Consider the following 12709-nt stretch of genomic DNA (forward strand, 5'->3'; position numbering starts at 1 on the left):
GTCCATATTTTGTAATAGAGTCATTCCATCAGATATTATTCTCCTTAAAGGGATAGTTCACCCCAAAATGTAAATTCAATCAGTATTTTCTCATAATTGGTTCAAAACCCTTGGGTTTGTTTCTTCTCATGAAAACAAAAGAAGATATTTTAAAGAAAGCTGAACACCGATCATTGTCCATTGTAGGAAAAACTAATTCTATAGACAAATACTATGATCAAATACAAATACTAAGCCAATGGTAACAGGTTTCCAGGTTTTTTTCAAAAAGTCATTTGTGTTCAGCAGAATTAAAAAACAGTAACACTTTATTTTGATGGTCCACTTGAGTATAACATCTGTAGATATTGCTCCTTCAGCAGACATTTAACTGACTATAAGAAACTTTGCAAGTACATGTCAACTTACATGAGTGGTGCTCAACCCTGTTCCTGGAGATTGACCTACCAGCAAAGTTCAGCTCCAACCCTGATCAAACACACCTGAACCAATTAATTAAGGCCTAAACAGCACTTGATAATTACAGGCAGGTGTGTTTGATATGGGTTGCAATTGAAATCTGCAGGAAGGTCGATCGCCAGGAACAGGGTTGGTCACGCCTGACTTACACCAACTCTAACCCCAACCCTAACCCTAAACCTAACAGTCTACATATAATCTTATGAGAATTAGTTGGCATGATGTATCCATTCATTTTTTTTTTTTTTTAGCTCAGTCCATTTATTTATCTGGGGTTGCCACAGCGGAATGAACCACCTTGGCATGATGTAATGAAAATTAATTTAACAAACTGACCATCAAAAAAAAGTGTGACCGAAAAAATGAATAAAGGTTTGAAACAAGTATTAAAGGATAACAGAATTTATGTATTTTTTTAGCAACTCTTTTTAACATCTCTCTAGCTAATGATGCAAACATCTAGGTCAACATGGAGTATATTGTTGCTTTAATAAATCCATATTGTCTGCTGTTTTTTTTCTCAGATTGATGGGCCTCACTCAGACCTCAGTTCTGGCTATTGTGTTCGACAGCACTGGCAGTTTGTCTGCTTACATAGCTGAGGCCAAGACAATGTTGTTCAGCTTCATAGACAGCATAATAGGAACATCAGAGGAACCTTCAGAATACATGCTCGTCCTATTTAGTGATCTGGGTAAGCATAATGTGCATGAACACATTTGAACAGATGACCTAATACTTCAAAAGCATGATCCCAAAAGTATCAAGGCAATGTGATTTGTTACTAGGTACTACTCACAGCTGTTCTGATATACTGTACTGCCATATTGCAGTGTTACAAGTGTGGTGTGGCATTTATACAATAAGTCAATGGGACCTGTTTAACAGCTGAGCAAAAGCCTCCTTTGTTTATTTCAAAATGTCACTTTAGAACTAGTAGCAGAGAATGATGGTGATCGTTTCGTTAAGTCGATTACCGTAATGTATTAATGATGTAAAATGTTGGTGAAGGGATAGTTCACCCAGAACTGTAGAAGTCAACGGTTACTGGTTTCTTAGTAAATAAAGAGTATTTTTTAATTTTGGGGTGAACTATCCCTTTAACACATGTGTTTATGCGAGATTATGCTTTAACAAAAACCTCAGATCAATCTCATCTTAATATGCCTTAGCTAGAATGTTCACAAAGAAAAGTGAAATATTTTTATTTATTTATATTCAAAAAGATACTACGCAAATCAGACAAAATAAGAATGGCTGTATTATGATATAGTGTTTAATACAATTCTCGAACTTTGGTACACAGTGACAGGCTTCCCTCTAGTGGTACTCTGAGGAATCGCTGAATAATTAAAGAAAAAAAATTATACACTTTTAACCCTTTAATATGTATGATGACACCGATGTGATCAGTAAATCTTTTCTTTTATTTTTAATTTTGCTAATGTTTGTTATGCATTCTATCATTTAAAGCTAATTTCCTCCACATATTTATAATGGTTGTTGGGGCGTATCCTGTATTTTTATATCCCAATGTTAAAAGGTCATGGTGGTACTTAGAGAATCAATTTTTTTTCTGAGGTTGTACTTGGTGAAAAAAGTTTGAGAACCACTGGTTTAATATATATAAAGTAATAAAAGATGACACCACCCTTAATCAAATCTCTTTGTTATACTAACAGCGATGTTTGTTCTATAATAAAGTATATTAAACACATTTAAACTCTGTAATAATTCTTCTTCCAAGAAGGTAGATTACGAAAGAAAAGTGTCCATGGTAAGGATGATATCAGTGTGATACAATAGCAATGAATGAATGCTTAAACATTTAAACTCATCTCCGAAGTAGTTGAAAAGCTTTTTTGTATTTGATTTCATTGCTTGCACCATATTATAATGCTATAATGGTTAAAGAAGATAACATGATGTAGGGTGAGATATGAAGAGTTCAGATGTAAAAATCCCTAACTGTCGTCTGAAATTTTGGTATCACTTTATTTTGATGGTCTCTTTAACGCATTTTGTGAATCTAAGTTACATTTAATTGCCAACTAATTCTCAATAGATTATGAGTGGACTGTTCGGTTGAGGTTATGGTTAGTGTAAGTTGGCATGTACTTGTAAAAATATTAATTTTAGATGAAAATTTCAGAGGGCACTTATAGGTTTTTGCATCTAAACTCTATGTAGAGCAGTCACCATCCATGTTGAAGATGTGCATGTTGTTGTTAAAGTGCACTATAGTGATGTGTTTGTGTCATTTAATTGCAGATGCCGGATCTCTGATAAAAACTAGCAATGCAGAAACATTCAAAGAGCAGATCAATTCTCTTTCATTATTGGTTAATTCAAACCCAGGGATGTGCCTGTCAGCACTGCTGGTGTGTGTGTTCTCAATGTCAAGATGTTAACCTTCATTCACACTGAAATTATTGCACAGCAAAACAAATATTTGTTTACATATTTAAGACAATAATGTGAAAGAAAGTCACCATAGAATTTTAAAATGTCTTTGTTTTCTGCTTCATTGCTTTATGAATCTAGTTGGCACTGACAAGAGTTCCTCCGTCATCAGACATTTTTGTTTACACTGATGGTCCAGCAAAGGACTCACAATTAAAAAGCTCAGTTGAAGCCATGATACAAAGCACCAAATCAAAAGTGAGTGACAGCAAAAGCCAGTGGTTTGTTTTTTTGGTTAGACTCAGTCTACAGGTACCTTAATGGGTTAGTTCACACAAAACTGAACATTTTATTAATTATTGTTCCAATCCCATGAGAACTTACATTCAGAACACCAATTAAGACATCTTAGATAAACTCCAGGAGCTTCCATAGACAACAATGGTGCAGAGAAGATCAAAGTCCAGAAAATTCAAAAACACTGTCAGAACTTTCCAAAGGACATCAGTGGTTTAATTGTAACCAAATGAAGCTCGGGGAAGTCTTTTTTGCACCATCCCCCTATTGTAAAACAACTTAATTTTCGCTAATGTCTTCTTTGCCAAGTCAGGTCATCAGGGTGCATGTTTACTATCAGCAGTATGATATATCGGCATCCAAGTCAGTAGCACAACATGCAAGAATTGTATTGTCTGTTGTAATGAACACACAAATTTTACAGCGTTTTTGGTTTCTTTTCTGGCCTAAGAACTGTAGCTGGCATTGGTGGATGAGAGAGCTCTCAGATTTTACCTTGAATATCTTTATTGGTGTTTAGAAGATGAAGAAATGTCTAATGGGATTGGAATGACATGAGGGTGATTAATTAATAACACTTTTATTTTTTGGATGAACTAACCCTTGAAACTTTCTCTTTTCAAATTCTAGGTCAATTTCCTGCTAACAAACCCCACTTTATCACGTGCCTCATCATCAAAAGCATTGTCTCAGTCAGACATACAGCTGTACAGAGACCTGGCCCATATTTCTGGTGGACAGACCATTGAGGTCACATTGTCTACAGTATCTCAGGCCATTACACTTATTGGAGATGAAATAACTTCAGGTCAGGTATGTTCCAACAATAGTTTATATCCTAATCTGCTAATTCAGAGATGACAAATCCTACACCTGGAAGGCCAGTATCCAGTAGATTTTAGCTCCAATACTCTTGCCTAGGAATTTCTAGTGAGATTCACTGCATTTCATTCAGAAAGGTCGATCTTTATGCCCTAAAACCTTTGAATGGTTTACAATACACTGCATTACCAAAGTCTTGTCATTGATCCCAGTTGTAAGAGCAACACATAAAAACTTGACTTCTAGTTGATCATTTGGAAAAGTGGCAGAAGGTAGATTTTTCAGATGAATAATCTGTTGAACTGCGTCCCAATCATCACAAATACTGCAGAAGACGTATTGGAACCCACATGGACCCAAGGTTCTCACAGAAATCAGTCAAGTTTGGTGAAGGAAAAATCACGGTTTGAGGTTACATTCAGTATGGGGACGTGCAAGAGATCTACAGAATGGATGGCAAGACATTTGTGCTGCCCAATACATTACAAACCACAGGAGAGGGCAAATTCTCCAGCAGGATAGCGCTGTTTCTCATACTTCAGCCTTTACATTAAAGTTCCTAAAAGCAAAGAATGTCAAGGTGCTCCAGGATTGTCCAGCCCAGTCACAGACATGAACATTATTGAGCATGTCTGGGGTAAGATGGAGGAGGACGCATAAAAGAGGAATCCAAAGAATCTTGATGAACGCTGGGAGTCCTGCAAGAACACTTTCTTTGCCATTCCTGGTGACTTTATTAATAAGTTATTTGAGTCATTGCAGAGATGTATGGATGCAGTCCTTCAAGTTCATGGGCGTCATACACAGTATGAATTCTTTTTCCACTGCACCATGACTTTATATTCTATACTGGACATTATTTCTGTTAAGTGGCAAGACTTTTGTCTATGCAAAGTCAGACCTTACAGTCCAAACTAAATAATTAAAAATCAAGGCGTGACCATATTTTATTTAGGTAAAATAAGTGTAATCTAGACACATTTGCCTTTCATATTAGCCACTTCTGATATCAAATGATCAACTAGAAGTCAAGATATTATTTGTTGTTCCTCAAACTTGCATAAGACTTTTGTCAGATAGTGTACAGAGTGATGACTTGGAAGAGATTACGGCATAAGGATGAGCCCTTCAAAATGCAATGTGCTATTCGACACCAAACAACATTCACAAGGGGCCAAAGTGCCCATTATTTGTAGCCTTCAAAAACCTTTATTCTGAAGGGCTCTGTGAAGTGGCTAGTTTTGAGCACTTTGGTTTGGAATTACAGTTCCATATGGCAGCCACAACTGTTTTCACTCTAAAGCGCTGTTTGGAGAACAATATCCTGTTTGGAATGCACCGTGAATCCGGCAGAACTTGATTAACTGGTTCATATGTGTTGAATGAGCATTAGTGCAAAACTCCAGAAATGTGTCCCTCCAGGAAGAGGTTCAGACAACCCTGCTTTCATTTTTACTTTGCTGTTCTTGGCAGTTCGCCCATCATAATGATCTCTATTACTCTCAAAATATCCTAAAACTTGTTTCTCTTGAAGGTGACTATTCTTCAAGTCAATAGAAATGCGTCCCAAACAGAAAGCTTCTCTTTTGTGTTGGATTCCACTCTGTCTAATGTGATTGTGTACATCACAGGAGACTCTCCAGTCTTTACTCTCTACAGCCCTACAGGTGAGCCTCCACATCTGTGAACACTGGGCTCAGCTACTGTGTGCTTTATCTATCAGTCAAAAGCGTAGGCCTTCAGTGATTTAATCATAAGTGGATAACTGAGACGCAGTGGCATTTTCATGTACAAATACATCTTTTGGTCTTTCTATCAGGCTAGTTGGTTTTGTGTGTTTCACACATCGCTTCTTGACGTGTTGTCACATTGTGTCTGCCCAATTCAGCATGTGAAATCAGCATTTGGCCACCGCCTGAAAAGAGTGATTTGACTGGTTATTTAGCAACAAATCAGAGTGTAAGTGTGATGTAGTGAATGACTTAGCAAGTAAACAATTTATGTCAAGAGGGAACACAAAGAGATGACTGCAATTTTGCTACATTTCTCAAATGATATACATTTCTTGCAAAAGATACAGATTAATAGATTATCAGTCTGGCCTCTTTGTGTTTCTTGAATTGTTTACTTGCTAAGTCATTCACTACATCACACACTCATACTCGGTTCCGTTGCTGAATAACCAGTCAGAGCGTTCTTTTCAACCGATGGCCCAACGCCGATTCGACATGTTGAATTGGACTAATGAGCTCAGATGGTAACCTGACAGGCAATAATGTGTGGAACACAACAAACCAACTAGCTGGACCAATGCTGACCATTGTTGTGGGTTCTAAGATTGCTTGCACATACTGGGTTTATTTTTCTAATATAAAGCATTTGTTTTGTGTTCATCTAAGAAATAAACCTGTTTATACCGTATCTGGGATGGCATTAAATAATAGGAATGATTAAATAATCTGTTGTATAGCGTATCTCACTTCTAATGTAACTATTTATTTGCCTGCTTGCATTTTCAGGTGTTTCTCAGTCAAGTTCAGTGGCAGCTGGTCCCCTTGGCAGCATCCTGACTGTAAACAGTCTAATGAGACTAAAACTCAACTCTAACAACCTGACAGGGGAATGGAAGATCACTGTTAACTCCCCAAACTCTTACACCTTAAAAGTTATCGGTAATGTTATTTCTGCATGAGACATGATGGTCAAAATTAAAAATGGTACAATGATAAAATGGAATATTCACTGTTATAGCTCATCAATGGAAAGAGTTGGTCTTATTTGCACAATAAATGCCTATCCATAACTCATGACTTCTGTAATTAATACAGGTCAGAGTTCCATGAACGTCCTTGTTTACTTTGTGGAGATATTTCAGGGAGGTCATGGAGACTCATGGGGACAGAGTTACACCCGTCCTTTCACTGGTAAAACATCATCTCTATCTATTCATTCTACAAAACATTGTCTGTAGGGTCGCAGGCATATTTCATCAACTAATGTATATTCAATATGTATTTTAATGTCACTACCCTCCACAGAGAAACCACATGAGCTTACCATGTGCAATCAAATGAAAAATCACACTTTAAATATATAAAATGTGCAGTTTTGGAACATTTTGGCTGAGGCTAACACTGTGGCTACATTGGAAAGCCAACATGTTACCTGGTTACCCTATCAGGATTCAAGAGGAGACTCTGGAGGCAGTGTTTGTCCACTTCATAAAATGGATTTCAGATAGCGTAATTGAAATAACATAACAATTTAATCATGTACAACAAAATAGAACGATTTTTGACGATAACCACAGGAATATTTGCTTACTACAATACTCTCACAAGAAATGCCATCAAATGGTGAAACATTTGTCAAAAAAAAAAAAAAAAAAACACGGACAAAATGATTCTAGTACTTTTGAACCTAGGCTATATACAGTAGTTATGTAGATATTTGGAATTTCAATGGTTAAAAAAATGCAATGCTTGAAATATATGTTGCTCGTATGACATATATTTTATATATATCAAATCCAAATCAACTTGTATGTCATATGTAGTTAGCATATATTTACATGTACCAAATTTCTAAATGGAATGCCTTCCCGCCTTGGAATGCTGCCACATGTATAAAAGATTATTATGCAACATGTTCATGCAAGAAAAGGTATTTCATTTGTGTTTTCACATGTGTTTTACTTATTTCATGTCAATATTTGATTGCATATGTGCAGTTCATGGGGTTTCTCTGTAAGGGTAGACTGTAAAATTCCCCACAACATATTTGGAAATGTGATGTGGGTACATTTTGATGTTATTTTGTTTGTCTCATGCGTGTGTTTTTGTGATTTGCTGATAAGGTCGGAATGCTACTTTGTTTGTCTCTGTGACTGGAGGAGATTCAGTCACCGTGACGGATGTGCTTCTAGTTGAAGCTTCAGGATCTGCTGTTGTTAATGGAACCATCAAAGCAGTGGGTACAACAGACTTCCTGGTGAATATAGACACAATCCCAGAGTGGGCATTTGTGGTGCAGCTCAGAGGGCTGTTGAATAAGTCCTCGACGATCAGTCGATTCCAGAGACAGTCACCCATCCAGCTTAAAGGATCCAAAATTACTGTTGTGGTAAAAATGATCTGTCTACTGTACACTAAAAACATTATCTGTTAATTAAGTTTCCTTATTTTGTGATTCACAGGTGTTTTCCATTTATTTACGGTTATGAATTGCATTATGGGATCTTGATCGCTGATTTTGATGTTGGAAATTCAACTCTGCAGTTTAACACATGGACTCTATTTGGCATTTTAGTAGTTTGAAACAATATGTTGTATAAGTAATATATACCAGGGTATATGCAGGAATCCTAAAGGTAATTTTAATACCTCTTTAAACCTTTTAAAGACCTTCTTAGAATATTCTAAGACCTCATCTCCACTTCAAGTTCAAATCAGTTTCAAACCTTTAACTTAATAAACAGTTGTTAGTAAACTGTTGTAGTTAAAAAAAAAATCAATGGAGCACATCCGTGCAACAGGACTCTGATAAGCTCGGAAGAAACAAAGCTTGATAGAATAAAATACACAGTTATTTTCAGCGACAGGCTTCAGAAACTGTTTGAACTTGTCTTTTTCCAACCAAGAATAGGCAGACAAGAATAGCAAAACTTTCCCATTTTACCGTCTGTTTCGCTCTATGATTTCTCTACATGTGGAGAGCGTCGCATCACCATCCTGCGTTTGTCGCAAATTACGTGACATCACCTGGACAGTGGAGCTTGGCCGCATGCTCCCCGGCCTGAACCAATCACATGGATTGAGCAGGTCATTGCAAATTTTAGGAGGAAAATGAATATAGTTATGCTTCTTTTGAGTCAAACACTTTGGTCAAAGACTGAACAAAAGTTAAGATCTAGTAAAAATGCGATTAAGACTTTTTAATACCTTTTAAGGGCCTTAATTTTTTCATAATTGATATATTAACTTTTAATACTTTTTAAGACCCTGCAGGCACCCTGTATAGAGAAATAAGTCCATAAAATAATCAGGTTTTTCTATTGTTATTTACAACACCAATACAGACAATACATCATTTACATCCAAAATCAAACAAAAAGTTCTTCAGGGGTAATTAATGTGTCTGTGTTCTATGGAAAATGGGATTCAAAAAGATAAATGATAAGTGCAAAGCACTCAAAAAGTAAGTCTCAAAAAAAAAGCCTTTTTGTTAAGTAACACATAATATTAAATTTACATTTATTCATTAATTTTCTTTTCGGCTTAGTCCCTCCATTAATTTGGGGTTGCCACAGTCAAATGAACTGCCAACTTATCCAGCATATATTTTACGCAGCAGATGCCCTTCCAGCTGCAACCCATCACTGGGAAACTCCCATACACACTAATTTACACACACAATCATACACTACGGTCAATTTTAGCATACCCAATTCACCTGTACCATGTCTTTGGACTTGTGGGGGAAACCGGAGCACCCGATGGAAACCTATGCAAACACGAGGAGAATTCCACACAGAAATGCCAACTAAGCCAGCCGAGGCTCGAACCAGCGATCTTATTTTTGTGAGACAAACATGCTACTCACTGCGCCACGGCGAATATAAAAACATATTTTTGTCAAAAGTGAATTACAGTTGAGAAGGCATTCAGCAATTCAACAAGAAGAAGCAGTAGACACAAGAAGTGCAAACCCAGCAGTCACACATCATCTTAAGACAATAGCCCCTTTCACACATACAGACCTTTCCGGAAAATTGCCGGCAATTTTCCGGAAAGGTTGTATGTGTGAACAGGTCCTTTTTGAAAATACCGGTAAATTCGTTCTGGCTATTTTCCAGAAAGAGAAGTTGTAACATTACCGGCAATTTGCCGGAATGCTGCGCTGTGTGAATGCAGAAGCAAGATTGCCGTAATAAGCGCGTGCACGTCTAGAACGTGCTGACGTGAGACGTCTGCTTTAGCCAATCCCAACAGTCAGACGCATTTACGTCCGCGCGGTTTATGAGAATAAAAGCCTTTGAATATTTTTCCAGGCACATTTAGCTGCTAGAAGTTAGTCAGATCACGTTTATATGTTCTTCTTAATGCCAACTGTGTAAATAATCATCGATGAGATGCTTATGATAAGCCGTTGTTTGTTTACCTTCAAGCTTTGCGTGTGCCTGTGAAGTGAAACAGCCTGTGAGCGCCTGCACACGCACATATTCACAATATTGATCATCCACAGAGTTTGTAATTTAGTAAAATGTTTACAAATACAAGCGCAGCCGTTTAAAGCTCATTTGTGGTGAATGATGTCAGAATTTACCGGTATTTTGGAATGGATGTGTGAATGCTCTTTTCCGGAAAATTTCCGTAACGTCCTCGCCTGTGTGAACAGCGCTTTTTTGAATATACCGGTAAAGTCGTTCCGGAAATTTTCCAGATATTTACTGGTATCACTGTGTGAAAGGGGCTTTTAATATTAGGTCAGATTAAGGTCGTGATGTCAGGTGACCAAAATTCAATGTCTAGTCAGTGTCTAAGAACATTATTATTTTGATTTTCAATAACAACATCAAATGGCGCTAATATTTGGTGGATTTTAGGTTGTGTTAGAAAGCGACCAAAATTCAACGTTGAGCCAACATCCTAAACCAATGTCATATTTATGTCACATACTGACATTTAATCGTCAGGTATGGCAACCAAAATATAACGTCTGATCAATGTTTTCCACACATCGTCAGCTTTAACATCAAGGATGATTTATAGTCGCTTACATATGCTTTGGCCATGACGCGCAACCTCTCAAAAAATGTAACTATACGTCGCAATGAAGAATAGCGCAAGCTCTGTTATTGGTCGGCTTGGTAGTGGTGACAAGCGTTGGCATTGCTGCGAGAGTTTACCAGTTTTGAGTCACGTGAAGCAGCTCCAGATGTAAACTTTGATTTTTTCGGTTCCCGCCTCTGAATGAGCAAGTTTGAGCTACTTTTAGCATTCAGAAAAAAAAAAAACACCAGCAAAGAACCTCGACACAGAGGAATTTAAAAACCTACTGCCAACTAGCATTTCGGAAGTGTTACTGCAGAGGAACACAAACAAAGCGCAGAAATGTGACTGCACGGCTACGTGCAAAGCAGACGATTATGCCGATTCCTTGATGCAGAAGTATAAATCAGCCTTAAGACGTTGATATTTAGTTGTATTAAGGTTGCACTGGAAAGTGACTGAAATCTTCGGACACTGACATTTGTCTAATGTTGGGTTCTGACATCAACCCGATTTTTATTTCCACCTGAACTGCAACGTTCCACAACATTGGGGTACAACGTCAATCTGACATCATGTTGATAAAGTTAGGTAGAGTGTTTTTTGAGATAGAGTAAAGAGTGTTTCTACAGGTGGTTTTTCAAGCCCACTCACCTGTGTGAAGCGTTCTTCATAAATTCTTTGTAAGAACGTGTCTGGTTCAAATGGGCAAATCTGGTGCAAGTGTCGGGTAAAGTGTCAGAGGGATGAAAGAACGTGTTTTCTACAGGTGGTTTGTCAAGCCCACTCACCTGTGTGAGGCACACTTAGTTTGGGTTGTCATGTGGTGAGGTGAGAGAGAGGAGGTCCTAGTTGTGTTCAAAGACCTTCAGGTGATCTTCGAAGAGATGGGGTTTTTGTTGTTGTTTGAATGATAGTGAATCCGCAGTCCATGTGAACACTTCAAACTATTAAAAATGTCTATAAAATAATCTTTTTTCGAACTTTTCAACATCAAACTGTGTTGTCGGAAAGATCAAGGTACCAAATTACAATTTAAAAGCATAAATAAATGGGGAAAATGACAAAATATGGAAATATTTGTACTTTATGCCTTTAGTTGTTCATCATAGTTAAAAAACACAACGAGTTAGATAATTAACATAGAATTATCATATCTATACCTCCACACAGGCCCAATCACAGAATGTCACACAGCCCGGAGTACCACTGAATATCAGCTTTACAGTGGCCGCCAATGCTACAGGTGGAAACTACATAATCCGAGCTCGGACCAACCAGGGCTTCAGTGTGTCTGTCTCCAGCTCTCTGCTAGTTGCAGCGGGAGGAAGCGCTCAAGGAAACATCACACTGATCACACCATCTGACACAGAGTCAGGGACAGACGTCACACTCACCATTGAAGCAGAAGCTCCAGGATCCACTGACCTGAATTACGCCACGCTGAGACTCACCGTCTCCACAGCCAGTGCTGTTTTCAGTGGACATTACTCGCTTTCTATCTGTCTTTCCGTTTTCTGCTTTTTCATTTCCTATGTTATTGGACTCTAAATTAAATTCAGCCTAACCAGTAATGTACACTCATATCTTGTTTTGAGTTATCAGTTGTGTGCTCAGTATACACAGTATATATCGAAGGAAAAAAAGGTTACTGTAAATATTGCACCTTCACTTTCTGTATTGTATGAGCAGGTGTGTTTGGGGTTAGTTTTGTCGGTTAGTCTGATTTTCTTTGCAAGTTTATTAAAGACAAAGTTCACTTAAGGGGCATCTGAAATTGTGTAAGCTAATATCACCTTGTTCTTTCTTCTTATTCAGCCCGTTCTTTTGCTCTGAGGTTTCTCTTCTGTTGGTTATACTGTAAGTTTTAAGTCTTAAGACAGTTTTGGAGCACTGAATCAATAAAATTACCTGTACACTTGTGATCTCGATCTACCACTTATATATAGCTAAAACAT

The 12709-nt window shown here is 37.6% G+C and overlaps 1 protein-coding gene across 5 annotated transcripts in view; it reads left to right on the forward strand.

Moving 5' to 3' along the window:
* The window catches only part of vwa10.1 (von Willebrand factor A domain containing 10, tandem duplicate 1), a 31107-nt gene extending 18433 nt beyond the window's left edge, over positions 1-12674 (forward strand). For all 5 annotated transcript variants that reach the window (XM_073952944.1, XM_073952937.1, XM_021476833.3 and 2 more), the window contains 9 exons: positions 984-1153; positions 2731-2840; positions 3004-3120; positions 3790-3972; positions 5516-5648; positions 6501-6653; positions 6810-6905; positions 7838-8103; positions 11925-12674. In XM_073952944.1, the coding sequence (XP_073809045.1) occupies positions 984-1153; positions 2731-2840; positions 3004-3120; positions 3790-3972; positions 5516-5648; positions 6501-6653; positions 6810-6905; positions 7838-8103; positions 11925-12302 (1606 nt within the window). In that variant the 3' untranslated portion in view covers positions 12303-12674. The remainder of the gene's footprint in view (positions 1-983; positions 1154-2730; positions 2841-3003; positions 3121-3789; positions 3973-5515; positions 5649-6500; positions 6654-6809; positions 6906-7837; positions 8104-11924) is intronic.
* The last annotated feature ends 35 nt before the right edge of the window (positions 12675-12709 follow it).

Source organism: Danio rerio, chromosome 1, assembly GCF_049306965.1.
Source record: "Danio rerio strain Tuebingen ecotype United States chromosome 1, GRCz12tu, whole genome shotgun sequence".
NCBI classification, from domain to species: Eukaryota; Metazoa; Chordata; class Actinopteri; order Cypriniformes; family Danionidae; genus Danio; species Danio rerio.